The 19649-nt window shown below is 46.3% G+C and overlaps 1 protein-coding gene and 1 pseudogene across 3 annotated transcripts; one reads left to right on the top strand and one right to left on the bottom strand.

Moving 5' to 3' along the window:
* Positions 1-206: 206 nt before the first annotated feature.
* On the bottom strand, positions 207-3917 carry LOC132510955 (large ribosomal subunit protein uL22-like; annotated as a pseudogene).
* A 3240-nt stretch (positions 3918-7157) lies between these two features.
* MSL1 (MSL complex subunit 1) lies at positions 7158-19649 on the top strand. 3 transcript variants are annotated; one of them, XM_060133899.1, is made up of 9 exons: positions 7158-8254; positions 10865-11088; positions 12403-12785; positions 14688-14735; positions 15185-15249; positions 15892-15959; positions 16354-16478; positions 16620-16692; positions 17093-19649. In XM_060133899.1, exons 1-9 carry the CDS (start codon positions 7487-7489, stop codon positions 17181-17183), a joined length of 1845 nt encoding a protein of 614 aa, XP_059989882.1. In that variant the 5' UTR covers positions 7158-7486; the 3' UTR covers positions 17184-19649. The 3 variants fall into 3 exon arrangements, with proteins under 3 accessions (XP_059989882.1, XP_059989883.1, XP_059989884.1); XM_060133901.1 differs by lacking the exon at positions 7158-8254 and adding an exon at positions 9814-10053; XM_060133900.1 differs by lacking the exon at positions 14688-14735 and having other exon boundaries at positions 7159-8254.

Below are 19649 nucleotides of genomic sequence, written 5' to 3' on the forward strand. Positions count from 1 at the left end.
ACTGAACCACCAGGGAAGCCCCCAAAGCAGTTTTTTTAAATGATATCCTTCCTCTTGAATTTGCCTCATCTTTTTTTTTTTCTGCAAAACAGCATGTTTATGAAAACTCATTCGATCCATTTTGTGATGACACTTGAAATAGATTTACTAATTAAGACAACCAACACTCTGCTTTTAATTTTATTTGCATTTAATTTTTGCAGCATTTATTCCCGGGCCATAAGTTTTTGTTCTTCACTTTCTTCTGGGATATCTTTTACTTCTGGGCAACCTCCTCTTCCGGTTTAGGAGCAATCTGTTCTTTTTCAGTAAGGATCATCTCAATGTGGCAGGGAGAGCTCATGTATGGGTTGATCCGACCATGAGCTCTGTAAGTCCTGCGCCGCGTCTTGGGGGCTTTGTTCGCCTGGATATGCTCAATGACCAGGGAATCTACATCTAAGCCCTTATGTTCAGCATTACTCTCTGCATTTTTGAGTATGTGCAGTAAAAATTCAGCACTCTTTTTGGGCTACCGACCTTGCGTCCAGCCCCACTGTCTGGCCTGGGCACACCTACCAACTCCACCATTGTAACGACGGAATGGCACACATTGCTTCTTTAAAGTGACATCCTTCAGATACTTGGTGGCTTTTCGGATATGCATACCCTTAATGGCCTGGGCAGTTTCACGAGTGTTCTTAAAATGAACACGAAGATTTGAACCTCTTGACTTGCATGATTTTGTGGAGTTTTCTGGGTCAAGTGAATAGCAAACCATTTTTAGAGGTCACCTCAGACCGCTTACCGGAAAAGCTGCCTCATCTTTTAATTGTATGATCCTTAAAGTTATTAACCAGGGAGTTATGGTTTTGAAATCATTTTAAGCAGAGGCAGTCACGTTCCCCTATTGTACTCCAGTCCTCAGTCAACTTTCCTCTGCTCCCCAGGCTGCTGCTCCACATTCACCCTGAAGGGGGCACTTTTGTTCAGTCGTTAGTTGGTGCCAGCGTAAAAGGACCCCAAGAAGGAAATATAACAATTGGTCACGTGTTGGGGGTGGGGTCCTCGCAGAGGTTGCTGGGCCAGGGAAGGGAGGTCCACGTGGAGTGGGCGGAACTCGCTGAAAGTTTTGGCGGGGCTGGCAAAACGAGAGAAATAGCCGAATTTGAGTTGTAATTTTATTAAAAAAAAAAAAAAAAAAGAAAGGCAGCAGGGAGGGTGTGTCCTGTGGAGAGGCCCCCGCGGAGGGGAGAAGGGGAGCGGCAAACGAGCATCCTGCTCGCGGAGGCCTGGAACGCAGGGCAGGGTTTTTGCCAAAAAGCTCTGAGCCGGGGCAGGGCTTCAGAGCCGGAAACCTTTGTGGCTCCATGCTGGTTCCCCATCCCCCATCCTCCCCAAAAAGGGAAAGGTGGCCTCTCCACCCGTGGTCTCATTTCAGTGCCATGTGGAGCTGGGTTAATGCCAACCACGCAACCCGTCTTCATTTACCTTTCCAAGAGGCTCAGGAAGTCGCCAAGATGAGTACTCTGTCTCCGGGAAGAAGCCAAAACAAGTCTCTTTTTACTATACCTAGTTCGGCCCCACTCTTAGTAGGAAAACACAGCTTCATACGGTCTTAAAGATGATCTATTTCAATTTTCTTTTTAGTCTGGGGAAACCAAGACCCAGACTGTTAAAAGGGCTTGCTACATGCTCTTTCCACACTATAGGCATTCCCTTCAAAGAATGTAGGTCATAGAAACGGAATTCTGTCATTCCAAAAAGTCTTAGAGGATTGGTGAAAGTGTTGCTGCATCCATACACTTAGCCAGAGGGCAAATGGGAATGGTCATTATCCCATTAGGGATGAAACAGATTTGTTTAGGGACTTGATTTATGGGTCCTATGGTTTTCCTAAGGCTCCTCAGCCAGTAGGTCCACTTTCTCCCTCTTGTCCTTTACTCTTTGATATCTCACGTCCTTATATACGGCCTAGTTCAGGGATTATCACAGTTTAGAACCTAATGGTTTGGCAGCAAGAATTCTCTTCCCAGATTTCAGTTTTCTGGTGGTCTATCCACCTCATCCTGTGAATTGAGATCAAGAAGATCAGACCTCAAATCCAAAATTCCAGCCTTTTCGCTTTGGGGGAGAAAAGCATGTTTACTTAGTCTGGAGCAGTGAAATCCTAGACTTTGGATTTCAAAGCTGTAAAGTTTTCAGGAAAAAAAATTGTGGGGGACTGATGTAAGCTTTTTATTTTGCCAAGTAAGGACATTAAAAAACTACCCACCACCGATTGCTGGGTACTATCACTATCATTTCACGAAAGTACATTTTAACATACACAAAATAGGAAGTATGTGATCTCTGAGTAAATGACAGTATTAAGCCACCCTGCATTAATTTACATGGGTGCATTTATTTGTAGACTTTTAAATGATGGCCATTCTGACTGGTGTGAGGTGGTACCTCATTGTAGTTTGCTTTGCATTTCTCTAATAATTAAGCTAAGTGTGTGTGTGTGTGTGTGTGTGTGTGTGTGTGTGTGTGTGTGTTGTTATTTATTTATTTTTGGCCACACCCAGAGGCATGAGGGATCTTAGTTGCCTGACCAGGGATTGAATCCTTCTCCCTCTGCATTGGAAGCATGGAGTCTTAACCATTGGACCGCCAGGGAAGTGCCACTAAGTATTTTTAAATAGTTGAAAATCTAAAATAATATTTCATGAAACATGAAAACATATGAAATTTAAACTTCAGTGTTCCTAAATAAAATTTTATAAAATGGTGGGAATGTACTCGCTGGTTGCAGCCTCACCCCAGAGCCTTTGCTTTCAAACAATGAGTCTGCCACCTGTCATTCCCTCTAAATCCCCGTACCACTGGTACCTTAGATTAACCACTCATCATCAGCCACCACTCATTCATTTACACATTGTCTTTTGTGCTACGGTGGCAGAGTTGAATAGTGCAAGAGACTCCACAGCTGTCAAAGCCTGAAATACTTACCATGTGGCTCTTGAAGAATAGGTCCTGGTATGGACTCCAAAGCAGTGTTTTTCAAATTTGAGGGGCATCAGAATCACCTGGAGGGCTTGTTAAAACACAAGACTGCTTGAGTCCCACTGCAGAGTTTCTGATTCATTAGGTCTAGAGTGGGGCCTGAGAATTTGCATTTCTAACAAGTTCCCAGCTGATGCTGATGATGCCAGTCCAGGACCACACTTTGTCTAGTGAGGAAGAAAACATATGCAATTTGTTCATGGAATTGCCATCTGCCTGACCTTAGAAATCTTGACCACAAAGTCCTCCTTCTCCCTCACCCCCTCCTCACACTTTCTATCGATCAAGAAATTCTGCAAATTACTAATAATGTGATAACTATACTCTCAAGCCTTAGATTAACGATTCATCATCTCTCATCTGGACTAACAGCCTGCAAGCTGGCCTCCTGCCTTCCGTGCAAAGGTATATTGAAGTTAGCTTTCAAACACAAATCTGATCATTCCACACTTTGGTGGAAATCCTTCGATGTTTCACCTTGGCTGATAAATTAGTTGTCCCTCAGTATCCGAGGGAGATTAGTTCCAAGACCCTGCTCAGGATACCAAAATCCTCGAATGCTCAAGTCCCTTATATAAAATGACGTATATTTGCATATAGCTGACGCACATCCTCTAAATCATCTCTAGGTTACTTACAGTAACTAACACAATGTAAATGCTATGTAAATCGTTGTCGGGCTTGCGGCAAATTCAAGTTTTCCTCTTGGAACTTTCTGGAATTTTTTTTCCTGAATATTTTCTTTTTTTTTAATGGTCAGCTTTTTAAATTAAATTTATTTACTTATTTATTTTTGGCTGCGTTGGGTTTTCGTTGCTGCGTGCAGGCTTTCTCTAGTTGCGGCAAGCAGGGGCTACTCTTTGTTGCAATGTGCAGTCTTCTCATGGCGGTGGCTTCTCTCGTGGCAGAGCATGGGCTCTAGGCGCACGGGCTTCAGTAGTTGTGGCACACGGGCTCAGAAGTTGTGGCTCGTGGGCTTAGTTGCTCCCCAGCGTGTGGGATCTTCCCGGACCAGGGCTCGAACCTGTGTCCCCTGCATTGGAGGGCGGATACTTAACCACCGCACCACCAGGGACGTCCCTTCCTGAATATTTCAATTTGCAGGTGTTTGCATCTGCAGATGTGGAACCTGCGCATATGGAGGGTTGGCTGTATCCATTTCTTAACTGGGCCTTCAGACCTTAACAATCTGGTCTCAACACACCTTGCTTGCTTTACCCCCTGTACTCCCCAGTATCCAAGCTAAAGTCCAGCCAACTTCTCCTATTTACTCCAACACATCCTTTTATCCCATGCCTAGGCAATGTTCTCACCTCTGTCTGAAATGTCCTCCTATGGCCTCAAGCTTTAAGACCCACTTCAGTTGTCACTTCCTCAATTCCCTCCAGATAATATGTTCTATCTTCTCTGTGCTTCTAGACAACTTTATTCTTCCCTAGGTTTCACTAATTTTTACACTCTATTAATGTTACAAGACTGTCACTCTCAACCAAGCTAAAGGTCAAGGGTACATGCTTTCTCTTAATATAAACAGCTCATTTACTCATTCAATGAATATTTATTAACTGCCTACTTTGTGCCAGGTATGGTTCTAGGGGCTAAGGATACAGCAGTGAACAAAACACAAAGCTCACATTCTAGTGTGAGAGGACAATAAACAAGGTCAATTACATCTTAGATGGTAATAAGTATATGAAAAATATAAAGCAGAAAAGGCAAGGGAGGGTATTTGGAAGAGGTTGTGCGTTTACACAGGGTAGCCAGAGAGGAAGGCATGATGAAAAGATGATATTTAGCAAAGAGCTGAAGGAGATGAGAGAGGAAGGTATGTGACTATCTGAAGAAAGAGTGACCCAGGTGGAGGGAACAGCAAGTGAAAGGACCTGAGCAGACACATGTTGGGTGTGTTTGAAGGACAGCAAAGAGGCAAGTGTGGCAGGAGGGGGGTGAGTAAGGGGGAGAGTAGTAGGAGCCAAAGTCAGAGAGCAGTCCCGGGGACCAGATCCTGCAAGCCACAATGATGATTTTGTTTTTACTTCAAGTAAGATGGTAAGTCATGAGAGGGTTCTGAGCAGAGAAAGAACATGCTCTGCCTCATATCTTATCAGAATCACGATGGCTGCTGTGTTGAGAACAGACTTAAGTGGGGGAAGGCAAAGCTTGAAACTGAGGGACTAATTACAAGGTTACTGCAATAAAAAAGTGAGATACGATTATGGCACAGATTATGACTCAAGGTGCAAGTTGTGGAGATGCTGCAAAGGTGTGTGATTCTGGATATATATATATTGAAGGGCAATGGGATTGAAGACTAATTGGATGTGGAGTGAGAGAGAAAGAGAGGAAGGCTGTAGAAGCAGCAGGATTTGGGTGAGGGAAATTCAGGAGTGTGATTTTAGACGTACATTTGAAATGCCTGTTACACATCCAAGTGGATATGTCTCCTAGGCAGCTGAATATATGATTTTGGAGTGAGAGGATGATCCCAGAAGAAGATATAAATTTAGGAGTTGCCAGTGTAGAGATGGTATTGAAAGTCTCGACACTGGAAAAGATCACCACTATTCTATATGCCTCCTGCCACACACCTCCTTCACTGGTATCCCTAACTCCAGGACTCCCCTTGCAGATCTGGTAGAAGAGGGCTGGGGCTCCCTTGGCTTAGCATATTCGCACCCATTTATTTAAAATTTCCAGTGCTCTGTGTTTTGGGGAGGTTTTCACATTAGACCAAAGAATGTTAAGTCATCTCCATCTCCATATAGACTGGAAAAAAAAAATCCCACCTCAACACAAAAGAAAAACAATCAATTAAAACTATTTAAAAGTTTTTCCAGGAGAAATTCTGTGAGGACTTGTTGGCTAAAGTTGCCTGTAAGTTAAGGCAGACAGACAGACACACAAAATGAACACTGAAGAGAGAGGACAAAGTGCTCAGCATAGGAGAATACCCTAAAGTATTCCTATTCCCGGTAAAGGTAAGGGTCCCTTCCGAGACTTCCTTTGCCTCAATCCTTCATGAATCCCCAGAAGATGCTAGAAGTGACTTAAGAAGGCTGGGGAGATGACCGTTGGGAAAGAACTGTCGGTAGTTGGCAATACTTCATTCCAGGGAGGTGGTGGCAACAACTCCCTAGGCAGCAGACATCATGGATTTTCCTCCCTCGGGGAACCAGAGGTCCCCTCCGTTTCTGGCCTGGATCCCTTAGAGACAAAGAACTTCATTCTCTCCCATACCAGTGTGGGGCTGCTGGGGAGTGCTGGGGGTGGAGGGTTAGAATTCTATGCCCAGGAAACACCCATAGGCTCAAACAGGAGCCTGCATCCTGACTGGTCCAGGAGGCGTGCGGGGCCGCTGGGCCCCTCCAGCGAGGGCCAGGCCGGTTGCCAAGGTGCCCGGGGAAGGGGTAATCCAGCGCAGGCCGGGTACGTGGACCGCTCGGTACACTTCCACGGAGGGCGCATCTGCCTCCCGAAGACCCCTTCCTTCCTCTCAACTCCATTCTCTCACGCTCCTCTCTTCCGAGGAGCCTCCGCATTCGCCTTCTACCCGTCCTGGCCCCAGCCCTTTCTTCACTCCTCCTGACCCTCCCCCGGCTTGCCCCTCCCCCGGCAGCCCACCTTCACCCCGCCGCTCCGCGGGCTCCTCGGTCCTCGCCCCTCATCCCCAGCCTCCCCTCGCCGGCCCCCCGCGCCCGGGGCCCCCGTGGCCCCTTGCCCGCCTTCCTCGAGGCGGCTGCGGCCCCTTTCACAATAGCGCTGCCCGCCTCCCTCCTCTCCGCTCCCGGTTCGCTCCCGCCCGCTTCCCTCCCGGCGCATGCGCCCTCCGGTCGGCGGCGGCTGCGGTTGTGGCGGCTCCGAGCGGCTCCGTTTTTTTTAAAGGGAAACGCTGAGGCGCCGGGGGTGACTGTGGGGGAGGGGGACCCCGAGCCCGGAGACCCGCGGGGGAGGCGACAGACCCCCTCCCGAAGTAGGAGGGCTTTGGGCGGACCCATCCCTCCCACCCCCTCCTGAGGAGGAGGGGGGGGAAAATGGAGGCTCGGGGCGGCTGAGGCGAGCTCCGGGGCGGGGGGCCGGGGCGGGGAAGGGGGTGTGTGGGGTGGGGAGACGAGGCGGGCCCGGCCGGGCCAGGGGGGGCCGAAGCGAGCTCCGGGGATGAGCTCGGGGGCGGCTGGGTGCGAGCTCCTGCCTCTGAGGCGAAGGCGGCGGCGGCGGCAGCAGAGGCGGCGGCGAGGCCCCCATGGGCCGGCGGCGGGCCTCAGCCGCGGCCTCCACTTCTCCGCACGCCGGCGGGATGGCGCCCGGGCCCCGGAGGAGCCGCGCTAGCCAAGGCCTGCTGCCGCGCTGCTGAGGCGAGCCCGCCAAACTCCCCTCCCCCTCCTCCGTCCTCGACCCCCCGCACCTCACCCCTTCCCCACCCCCTCCTCCGTTTCGGTCCCCGGCGCTGCTCCGGACCACTATGACCATGAGATCCGCAGTGTTCAAGGCGGCCGCGGCCCCTGCCGGCGGCAACCCTGAGCAGCGACTGGACTACGAGCGAGCTGCGGCGCTGGGCGGGCCCGAGGACGAGCCCGGGGCGGCCGAAGCCCACTTCCTCCCCCGGCACCGTAAGCTCAAGGAGCCGGGGCCTCCGCTGGCCTCCTCCCAGGGCGGGAGCCCTGCGCCCTCCCCGGCCGGCTGCGGCGGCAAGGGCCGGGGCTTGTTACTCCCGGCCGGGGCGGCCCCCGGGCAGCAGGAAGAGAGCTGGGGCGGCTCGGTGCCCTTGCCCTGTCCGCCCCCGGCCACCAAACAAGCTGGCATTGGGGGGGAGCCAGCGGCAGCCGGAGCCGGCTGCAGTCCCCGACCCAAGTATCAGGCGGTGCTGCCCATTCAGACGGGCTCTCTCGTGGCGGCGGCCAAAGAGCCTACGCCCTGGGCTGGGGACAAGGGTGGGGCGGCTCCCCCAGGTGCCACCGCCTCGGACCCGGCGGGACCCCCACCACTACCTCTGCCCGGGCCGCCACCCCTCGCGCCCACCGCCGCCGCCGGAACCCTGGCGGCCAGCGAGGGCCGATGGAAGAGTACGAGGAAGAGCCCTCTCGGGGGTGGCGGCGGCTCGGGAGCCTCCAGTCAGGCCGCCTGCCTCAAACAGATCCTTCTGCTGCAATTGGACCTCATCGAACAGCAGCAGCAGCAGCTGCAGGCCAAGGAGAAGGAGATCGAGGAGCTGAAGTCAGAGAGAGACACGGTACGGGAGGGGTTAATCTGCGTTCGGGACGAGGAGCGAGTTGTGCGCATGCTCGGGGGAAGGGGGCTGTAGGAGGTTAAGGTATCCCTAGTTTAGGGGTAAGGAGGTTGGCCACCAACGTAGGAGTATTCTTAGTTAACGGGTCCTTGGGAGCCAGGCCCACAGACACACGTTGGGTTGGAGGGAGGGGTTAAAGGGCAACCTCCCAGGGGGAGGGGGAGGGGAAGTTTCAGGTGCCAAAGGGTTAATTTAAAATGACAGCCCCAGACGTGTGGGAAAAACGTTTAGAGTGGGAAAAGACCTGATTTGTGAGGGGTTGAAAAATGAAAAGGTGGGATACATATGTGGTGGCTTTATGGAAGGGGTTAACTTAAAGAGCTTTGCGTTATAAATGTATTCTGGAGGAGAGGGCCATAGCAGCTGTTGCTCTAAGCACTGCTGTAGCATCTTTAGACAGAGTAGTAGGCCTTTTAATTGGCAGAGGGGTCGAGGTGATTCACAGTGGAACCCTATTACAGCTTTTTAAAATGATATTAAGAGAATCATCACCTTTGATTTCAGACAGTTTTTCATAGGAATCTGAGTTATAAAACATGACCTGCTAACCAGCTCCCTTGTATGAGCATGGTGTTTAGAGGCTAGAAGGTTTTTAAGGCATCAGGGGAAATTAAGCTTATTAAATGTATTAAGTAGACCAAAATTTTTTCCCCTATATTAGAATCTTAGGGTAGTAGGGAAGTCATTTATTATTTCTTTGTACTTCTGAGGAGCACGACTATATAGGGTTATTTTTACTGCAGCAGTAGTTAAGGGCACCTTATGTGTTAAAACATATTCCTCCAGATATCAGGAAAGCTGTGGTGGTGGGATATTACCGTGCTAGCATACCTTACAGCTGCCTAAAAATAAACATGGTTTCTACAATTGTTGTGTTCAGGCTGCAGCAGTCTCTCTCTCTCTCTCTCTCTCTCTCTCTCTCTCTCTCTCTCTCTCTCTCTCTCTCTCTCTCTCTCTCTCTCCCCCCCCCCTCCCTCTCTCCCTCTCTCCCTCTCTCCCTCTCTCCCTCTTTCCCTCCCTCCCTCTCTCCCTCTCTCCCTCCCTCCCTCCCTCCCTCTCCCTCTCTGGCGTTGTGTGCGCCAAGGGCTGAGCAGGAGAGCAGAGGGCTGTTCATTTTGTTTGCTTTCCAAATGAATCTCTCCAGGCAGCGACTGTTTTATTGGAGAATGCATTCTGCAAGGTGGAATGGGAGCTGGGGCCGGTCTCATTAAAATATCTCATGGTGTTGATTTGTGGAAGTTACTCAACATGGAGGTGGCACTGCTCAGCTACTGTACTGCAGTCTAGGGGTGTGATGGTACTGTAATTACAACACATCGTGTCCTTATTTGGGGGGGGGAGGTGGGAAGAGAACGACCAGTGAAGAAGAAATCAAGGAAATGTCACCCATAAACCGTGTTTAAGTAATGTTAAGGCTGTGAATCAAAACAGAAGATGAAATGAGAATGTGGCTGACAGGGGGGCTCTCTGCTGATTGTGGAGGTTTCTGTTCAGTACCTGAGGTAATGGCCCCTTTGCAGACTTTCCTAGGCAGGAAAAGCGGGGTGAGTTAAGGATAGAGTGTCAGTCTGAACTTGGCATTCATTGCCTCTGTTGTGTATTGCAGTCTTAGCGATGCTTAAGCTTGTTTCTCTTATTCCAGTTGTTGTTTGGCCTCTCATGAAATCTGTGCAGCTAAGTGGATGTAATGAAGTCAACATTAATATCACAGTCTAACCCAAATAAAATTCTTATTATAGGGTGTAAGTAGCACATTTGGCATCTTTTCTCAGAACATTTTAATGTGAACTTTTCAATGATAATAGACTTCCATTTTCTGTTTGATTATGTGGTCCTCCCTTTAACTAGAATTAAAAGACTTTGTTTTCAATATTCAGACAAATAGGTATAATTTTTTTGTTATCCCAGATGCAAAGCAATATGTATATTTGATGATTGATGGGATTTATGGGTACTGGTTCTTTTATAATTCTTCCAAATTGAGTGTTCATTATTTAGGTGGCACCTCCCCACCCCCACCCCACCCGCCTTCAAATAACACTGCAATCCCTAGTGGCACTGTGATTGTGTGAGCTTTTAATTCCTTCTCAATGTACTGTCTGGACTTTGTCCTTGTGTATGGTGTTTTGGAGTGGAAGTAGAGAGGATAGGGTTTGGAGAACCTTAGGGCCTCCTAAAAGAACATTAAGGTTAATTCTGGAAACTCCCAAACTGACTTGGAGCCACATGGTTAGCAGTAGCAGAGACCATGCCATTTAAAAGGCATGTTGTGGCCCCTCCCAGTGAAGAGGATTTTCTTTCAGAAGAATGAAGTACAAATTCCCCCATGCCCCTCCCCAACTAGTTTAGCCCCTAAAATCAAGCAGTGTACCTTGTCTTCTCTATTGTGTTTAAGAAAATCTATTCAGATTAATGTCTGCCTGTTAAAAATAAGTTGAATTGCTATGGTTCATGGAAAGAGGCAGAAGACCATACTGATTCGCAAATAGGGCTAAGCACCTGTGTTTAATTTTTTTGTTTTTTAAGTCTGCATTTTGCCATTCTCTCTTTTAGCTCCTTGCTCGGATTGAACGTATGGAAAGGCGGATGCAGCTGGTAAAGAAGGATAACGAGAAGGAAAGGCACAAGCTGTTTCAGGGCTATGAAACTGAAGAGAGAGAGGAAACGGAGATATCCGAGAAAATTAAACTGGAGTGCCAGCCGGAGCTTTCCGAGACATCCCAGACTCTGCCTCCCAAGCCTTTCTCCTGTGGGCGGAGTGGAAAGGGACACAAAAGGTGTGCTGATAACTTTGTTACACTGTCTGGACATGAGGTCACCTGTTTCCAGTGACTGAGAGTAAGGGATTAGGACTTATGAATTTGTTTTAATAGAACTATATCTTGAATCATGAGGTCTTCTGTGCTGAGAAACTGTCTTGAAACATTCTTGCGCAGACTATGTACGTCTGTTAGGAACATTTTGGTCACCGTAGTAACTACAGAATGCAGAGTACATCATAAAGAGAATGGGCAACAAATGTGACAGCTGAGTTTCTTAAAGAAAACTATAGCCCTTCACTTCAAGTTAGGAAGTGTTAAATTCCTTCATTGCATCAGGCACTGGTAGACATTAAAATGTAAGCTCTAAGTGTCCTTGGACTCAAAGAGATTAGTCTAGCTATAAGGATGGCATAAGTTTTGAAAACTCAGAATTCAACTGCAATAAAATATGCAGATAGACAACAGTGATACAAACTATTCAGAGATTAAAGATTATTGTGCGTTAAAATAGTGAAACTTTAAGGAGGAGATGGATCTTGAAAAAAGTATAGAATTTAGATTGGTAAAAAGGAGAGGAGGTGGCATTCTAGAAGTGCGTGTGTGTGTGTGTGTGTGTGTGTGTGTGTGTGTGTGTGTGTGTGTGTGTGTAGACTGGTGGGAGAAAGAGAGCCAGAAGATAGCAAGAAAAAAGAAACAGAGATTGTAATTAACATGGTGTAGGTTTGGAGGGGTAGAATAAGAGACTGGTCTCTGGCTGACAGGAATGAAACAGGCCACAAAGTAGAGGCCTCTAATGTTAGCTAAAGGGTCTTTTTTTTTTTTTTTTTTTTTTTTTTTTGCGGTACGCGGGCCTCTCACTGTTATGGCCTCTCCCGTTGCGGAGCACAGGCTCCAGACGCGCAGGCTCAGCAGCCATGGCTCACGGGCCCAGCCGCTTTGCGGCATGTGGGATCTTCCTGGACCGGGGCACGAACCCGTGTCCCCTGCATCAGCAGGCAGACTCTCAACCACTGCGCCACCAGGGACGCCCCAGCTAAAGGATCTTGAATAAAATAGGGACCTTTTTAGATTTAGTAGGCAGTAGGATACTAGTAGAGGTTCTTAAGCATGGAAACTCACTTGTTCAACAAACATTTACTAAGGGCCTATTATATATACTGTTAAGCATGAAGCTGTTCCTGCTCATGACAGCCAAATGAACGCAGATATTTAGATACTTGAATACTGGTTATTTTGAAGCAAGCTAGTTCTCTTGCCCCAAAATGTAATCAAATTAGATTTTATTCAAGAGTCAATAAATTCTATAATGTTTTCTTCCCTATCTAATAGGAAATCCCCATTTGGAAGTACAGAAAGAAAGATTCCTGTTAAAAAGCTGGCTCCTGAATTTTCAAAAGTCAAAACAAAAACTCCTAAGCACTCTCCTGTTAAAGAGGAACCCTGTGGTTCCTTATCTGAAACTGTTTGTAAACGTGAATTGAGGAGCCAGGAAACTCCAGAAAAGCCCCGGTCTTCAGTGGACACCCCGCCAAGACTCTCGACTCCCCAGAAGGGACCCAGCACCCATCCCAAGGAGAAAGCCTTCTCAAGTGAGATAGAAGATTTGCCGTACCTTTCCACCACAGAAATGTATTTGTGTCGTTGGCACCAGCCTCCCCCATCACCGTTACCATTACGGGAATCCTCTCCAAAGAAGGAGGAGACTGTAGCAAGTAAGGCATAGAGAACACTTGCTCTTATACCCTAGTGGTGGCGGTCAAGCTAACAAGTGTGAAAATGCCTTTGGCATTTTTAAAAAAGTGCAATCAATAAAGCAGAGTTCTGTCAAGAATGAGTAAGTTAACAGCCAGAGACAGACACTGTGCAGGCATTGCAAATAGATGGAATTACAGCAAAATGTGCTCAATGTATTTGCCTGCTTACAACACTGGGAGATGTGTTTGCCAGTAAGTTGCTCATCACAAGAGCACCAGACTTGGGGGTGTAATCTCCGGCAACTTGCATGCCCTCTGAAAGAAGGGTTTTCTGTGCTGTGAAATGCATAGAACTTATACTTTGCCATGCACGACTGTTCCTGCAATTGATATTGTGTGAAACCTGGGAGGGTGGTCTTTGGGTGTTCTCAGGGGCCAATGGTAATTTTTGGGTTGGGGAGCCAGTTTGGGGTGGGGAATTTCACCTGGGCCTCCGCTCTTTAACTATATAAACATTTATCTGTATCTCTATGTCCCGGTCTGGGGGGCAGGAGGAATCTGCCAAAGACCAACAGTCTTACTTTATCTTACGATACTTCACAAAGGTTCTAAATGTGAAGAGTTTACTTGGATTGCAGTAGCCCATTGGTTGTTCATATATTTAAATAAAATGGTCTACAAACTATTTTTCAAACAATAAGGACTATCTTGGGATATCTGAGCTGCTTGGGATGGGTGTGGGGTATGGGACCTTGGTCTTCATTCCCTTTTTTTTCTTCATGGCTTCCACACAGAGATGCTCCCCCATCTCCTACATCAACCAGTAACTGGAATGTGCCTTCAATCGTGTAATGTTAGTCTGTGACAGTCACAGCGGGTGCTCCGGGGTGACGGTGGGGAAGCCTTGGATAGAGTCACAGCCCTGAGTTTCTGATGCTGTGTCTTGCCCTAGTAGGGATGGGGATGGGAATCCATTCCAGTAAGACAAGAGCATTCTCCAGGCTTTGTTTGGCTGTTCTGGTGACAAAATTAAGTGGGGAAGATAGATTACTCTTCTTAATTATCTAAAATTCATTAGGCCTTACACTTGAGTACATGCGATAGACCAGGACCCTGATCTAGGCTCAGGTTTTTTGTTGGTTCAGTTAGTTGAACAGGTTCATCCTTAATGGTTAACCTTCTTGCTGCCATGGCAATGCTGTGTAACAAGAGAAACCGTGAAGCAATTTCCCATCCGGGATTGGGAAATGGCTTAGTCCGGAGCTGTTCTGTGTGACTGGCTATTTTTGAAAACCCTTTCTGCCCTAGTACAGAAAATTCCAAACACGTCTAATATTGTGGGCCTAGCAGTACAGAAAGAGTCTGATTGGGGGGAATCCCAGTCCTTTGAGGACCCTGAGTTGTGAATAAACGTGTGAATCCTTATTCTTGACGCCCCTATCTCAAGAGGAAGTCTCAATGGCTTGTTCTAAGGAAGCCAAAGTCTTTGTGCATGTTGTTCAGGCTGGACCAGCAAGGTAGTTTGTTTGGAGGGAGGAGGGAGCTGTTTAAGAAGACTACATATGTAAGTTTTGAGAACACTGATCTTTTATTTGAAAAATAGGGTCAACTTTTACTCACCTGCCATGTTCTGAGTTTAAGGTTTGATATCCTTGGCCATCAACTGTTGCAGGGAAACCACCCTAAATAATGAAGAAAAGAAGTCGTCTCAGTGTAAAAAAAAAAGTGGTGGGCTTATTTTCTTTTCTTTTGTCTGTTGTTCCCTCTTCCCCTCCCCCAGAGAGAAATTCTCAAAAGAACAACTCAAAAAACCAAAATGGCTTCCTAGTGAGAACTTCAGTGATGATCCTTTCCTCCATTTTGGGTATGGGCTTTTTTTCTTTTTACACTGAGGTGATTCTTCTTTCCTGCATTATTTAGGGTGTCTGATGCCATCAAGTGTTGCAGGAGAAACTTCAGTCTTGGCTGGTGAGTAGAATAGGAACTGTGCTGGCTGGGCCTGGGGTGGGGGTGGTGGGATGGTGGATGGTTGGGAGCTGCATTCCCCATCAGTTGGATGGGGGAGAGTGAGATTCCTTGGTGTATGATTACACTATAGACTTCAAAATGACTACAAATTTCAGTTGTTTTTCAGGAACTGCAATAGCATCCATTATGTGAATTGTCAGGTATTGGTTTAGGGTTTTTTGTGATCCTGTGTTTGGCAGACTGCAATGGCATTTTAGGTTCTTTTAATACCGTAGCAAGGACACTGAATATGGCTTCAGGTGAGGCCATAGAATGGATTCCTATCACTTGGTAACTTTGTTATCTGGGAGAGATCTCTTGTCCTAGTGAATAGTAGGTTGTGTGACCTTGGATTTAAGGGTGGTTCCACCCCTCCTCCCTTTCTTTCTCTCTTTCTTTTTTCTTTCCAGTTCCTTCTTGGAGGGACCACTCAGTAGAGCCTCTAAGGGACCCAAATCCTTCAGACCTTTTGGAGGTAGGTACCTAAGACCTGTCAGTAGAAGGGAGTGAGAGACAGAAATGGGACTGTTACTTGAATATGTCATTGTAACTGTATGGATGGGTTAAATAGAACTTTGAAGCAAGAAGGTAACTTGAGAGATTATCTAGTCCAACTCCTTTGTTGTATAGATGAGAAAACTGAGGTCCAGAGTGGCTAAGTGATTTATTAAAAAATAAATAACTAGGGAATGTTCAAAACAAAGCTAGATTCCATGCTAAGTAGAAAAGTTAGCATGTACCACTCAGCAACAGAATTATATATTCCAACCTCATTTGACTCTTATAAGTTTGATACTTACTTTAAACGCAGACTCTTATAAAGTATAGAGGTAGGGAGGGTTTGTGGCAGTCTCAAGGGTTGTTTCAGTTTGATGTGACTTTCACCTTGGAAAATTATAGAAATGATTTTGGAATATGGAGATTCTACAGGGTAGGGGTGGGGAAAGGAGTATGTGTTTTGTTGATTTTGTTACCAGGAGGTTCCTATGATATCCATAGAACTCACAGACTCAGGTGGGACCTGAAGGTGAAAGATTTTACATTCCTGGAAGCTGGAAATGAGTATACGTGTGTCACATGGTGATAAGTAGCTTATCAGCTGCTATTCTTTACACAGAACCTGGATGACAGTGTGTTTTCGAAGCGGCATGCAAAACTGGAGCTGGATGAGAAGAGAAGGAAAAGGTGAGGCTGGAGATGTCCATTCTGGGGACAACTGAGCCCTATAGGACCCTAACCTCTCTTATCTATGCTGAGGGGAGCCCTGGAGCTCTTAATACTTTTCAATTACTCAATTGGTTGAGTATCAGAGTGTGAAGTGGTTGTTGTTATACACGTTTGGCCTCTTTTTCTTCTGGGGAACACCAACACATGATCTAGACTGCCAGACCTATACAGCTCTTCCCTAACCAAGCAGGCGGTTCTCTTTACCCCCCTACCCCTCCCCACCCCCCATCCCCCATCTAGAAGACTCAGCAGAGATCTCCCTAGCATCTGGATTGTGTGAGTTGCCTTTATAGAGCTGGTTTTCAGTAATGTTGGGTTTGTTTGTTTTGTTTGTCTGGTTTGTTTTTCCCAGATGGGATATTCAGAGGATCAGGGAACAAAGAATTTTACAGCGACTGCAGCTCAGAATGTATAAAAAGAAAGGAATTCAGGAATCTGAGCCCGAGGTTACCTCATTTTTCCCTGAGCCAGATGATGGTAAGTTTTGTTTATCTAAAAGAGTACAGGGCTCCAGGATACAACTTGCTCTGAATGAATGCAGTATTTTGGAACAGGTATAGTTGCTAGACATTTTCCATCTGTGTCACTAACAAGGTCCCGTTTGGCTTTCTTCCGTAGTTGAAAGTTTGATGATTACCCCCTTCTTGCCTGTTGTAGCATTTGGACGACCATTACCAAAACTAACTCCACAGTAAGTATAAAGTTTTTTTCCCCTCCTCTCTCAGGTAGTCTGTGCTTCACCTCCCTTCCAGACTTCATGAAAGCCTAGATATAAGGTGGAATAGCTGGCTTAGGGATAGCCATGGCTCTTTGACAGAAGTGAGGCTGCCTGGGCCACTAGTTTTTGTAGTGATAAGATTCCCAAGCCAGGAATTAGGAGGATTGCTTTTTGAATTAGAAATAGATTATTCAATCACTTTAATAGCACACCATTGCTCTGGCTTTGAGGCAGGAAAGACAATCTAAACCTGGGACTTGGGAGTCAGGGCTAGGAGTGGTAAAGGGCATAGTGTCTTTTTCTGAGTTAGTCTCACGTCCATACTGAGTTTCTTCTAGTCTTGCAGGTTGATTTCTGTATCCTTTTTTGCCAGGAATTTTGAGCTGCCCTGGTTGGATGAGCGTAGCCGATGCAGGTTGGAGATCCAGAAGAAGCAAACACCTCATCGGACATGTAGGAAATAGCTGTGCTGGCAAGAACCTTCTGTCTTCAGATAGTTGTAGCATGCCATTCCCAGAGAGTGGCAGAGACCTGTATATGTGACCGATGTCCTCATGTATGTTATCATTCGCTGGTAATGCCCTTCCATACTCCCCTGATCTTGGTTTTGTTTTCATCACTCTGATTTCACAAATACTCTTTCACTGGGCTAATTGTGAATTATGGAGGGTGATTGGGATTTCTTTTCCCCTTTTGGGGAAATGAACTCTCAAGCTAAATCTATAGGATGGCAGATTTGGAAGCTTCAGGGGTCTGCTTCTCTACATTTGCCTATGTTAAAAGGGTGAAAGGGCTCTCTTCATTAGACTTTTGGAAGATGAAGCAACCCCTGCCTTTAGAGCTGTGCCTGCATGGCACTCTTCTTGCCCTGGTATACCCTTCCTTATAGTGTGAGCATAGTGGTTTTTACCCTAAAACAAAACAAAACAAAAAACCTCACCATGAGCTTAAGGACCAGATGAGGAATAACAAGTGACGTGATAAAGCAAGTCATCTTCACAGGGTAGAAAAGAGGTTGGAGTTGGTAGATAAATATCTGAAAAGACAGTTCTCTTAAAACTATCCTGTGATATAGCCATGTGGGAAGGGATGTTTGGCTGTGATTATTTTCTTAGTTAATGGGTAACTGAATTTCTTCCCCCACCCCTCAAAGAATAAAATCTTTTGAAAAGAGAATGAGGATGGTAAGTTTGGGACCAGTCATGGCTCTAAACAAAAGCTGTTGGTGTTTGGGGATGGCATGCCAGATCCTGTATAGATGTCTTTGTGTCACATCACTTCTCCAGTATTCCTTAGTTGGGTTTTATCCTTTTAGCTGAGCTTTTGGTGGTGGGATAGAGATTTAGGGAGGGTGGGGGTGTGTGTGGAAATATGTGCTTCCTTTGGCTGGCAAATGTCTACATCTTGAAACAAACAGATGTACCTAATGAGCTTCTCCGTTCATTTTGTAAAAATAGATTTGTATGTGTACCATCTTAGTTCCCCGCTCCCACCCACCTCCCACCCCACCCCCATTTTGTTCAAAGAATTTCAGGACAGCACTCCAGGCCACTTTGGTCTCAGTGTAAGATCCCTGTAACTATCTGGAAGGAAAATAGAGCCAAGACCTCTGGTCTTAAATATATAGGAATTGCCTTTCTTTAGTCTTCAGGACTATTGTATGAAAACAAGTAGGGGTCTAATCTCCTAGAAGGTAGGGGCTTTTATCCTTGAAGAGAATATGTCCCCAGATTATTAGCACTTTTAGAGGAGAAGCCAAGGTATGTAGGATGTGTGGCTGGCCCATCAGTGGAGCATGAGAGAATGGGATACCATTGTGGGAAGGGAAGAAAAAAGTTCCTCAGGGGCCTCCCACTGCTAAAGCTTTTTGTGAGATGTTGATCTGTGCTCCCTGAGTTTGACTTTTAAAGGAATTACTCTGGCAGCACATGTAGTATTCTTGGATGATCTTGCTGCTCTTATTTCTCCTTTGTGTGTGTGTGTGTGTGTGGCTATGGGTTTTCATTTGTAACTCCATCTGCTTAGGAGAGTGGGCTCTCCACAAGGGAACCTGCTGTGAACTTCATTGCAGCAAGAATGTAGAGAGAAATAGGACTTATTCCACTAGGGGCTCTCATCTCACACCTTAAGGAGAGGAAGGAGATTTCTAGAAAAACTGGGCCAGATTTTCTTTGTTCTCCATCATTTTAATATGGCAAGCTGTTTGGCTTTCCTACTCTGACCTATGTTATGTTCCTTTATAATGTGCCCAAGAAGAAAAAGACCAGTCAGTGTCTCTTTTATTCCTTGATTCCTCTCAGTTTCTTCTTGATTTTCAGCATTTGTCAGACTCCTAATTTGGGTATGCATTAGCAAACTTAGCCTTTATGTTTGTGCCTATCCAGCAGACTCCCCAGATTTTGAACTTGAGTTAGACTAAGAGGAATCCATGGGTGCTATCTGGCCAGTCTTAAGTGGATTCTATTTCCTTGGTTCTCCCTCTACCTAGGACCTCTTATTTTATTGTCCCCTCTTCTAGATCAATTCTCCTTTGATTTGGATATGTTGAAGTTTTGTTGAGAAGGAGGTTGGAGAGTAGATTAGCAAAGTTCCAAGAGCAAAATTACAGTGTGTTGAAGTGTGGGGGGAAAATTAGTCTTATTTTTTCCCTACATGGGATACAACACTGAAATTCAATCTTCAACTGAAGGACCTGCAGTTCTCCTAAAACACAGTTCTTTGTTTCTTTCCTTAACAAAGTTTAAGCTAGTGTTAATAAATTAAAAAGAGAAATTGCTTGTCTGTCCACTTCAGCTTTGTTTTATGCCCGTTTCATATTGTTGTCTGTGTTGTAATTCATACTTTTGATACCATTTCTGATGTGTAAAATTGGTTGTCTTGTAAATATCTTATAAAGAGTTCAATTGTAAATAAACTATTGTGGCTGTTAA

Source organism: Lagenorhynchus albirostris, chromosome 20, assembly GCF_949774975.1.
Source record: "Lagenorhynchus albirostris chromosome 20, mLagAlb1.1, whole genome shotgun sequence".
Classification (NCBI taxonomy): domain Eukaryota; kingdom Metazoa; phylum Chordata; class Mammalia; order Artiodactyla; family Delphinidae; genus Lagenorhynchus; species Lagenorhynchus albirostris.

Coding starts and splice junctions, on each gene's coding strand:
- MSL1 (XM_060133899.1), top strand. CDS start 7,487: ATGACCATGAGATCCGCAGTGTTCAAGGCGGCCGCGGCCCCTGCCGGC. Junction 8,255..10,864: donor TGAAGTCAGAGAGAGACACG/GTACGGGAGGGG, acceptor TCTCTCTTTTAG/CTCCTTGCTCGGATTGAACG. Junction 12,786..14,687: donor GAAGGAGGAGACTGTAGCAA/GTAAGGCATAGA, acceptor TGCATTATTTAG/GGTGTCTGATGCCATCAAGT.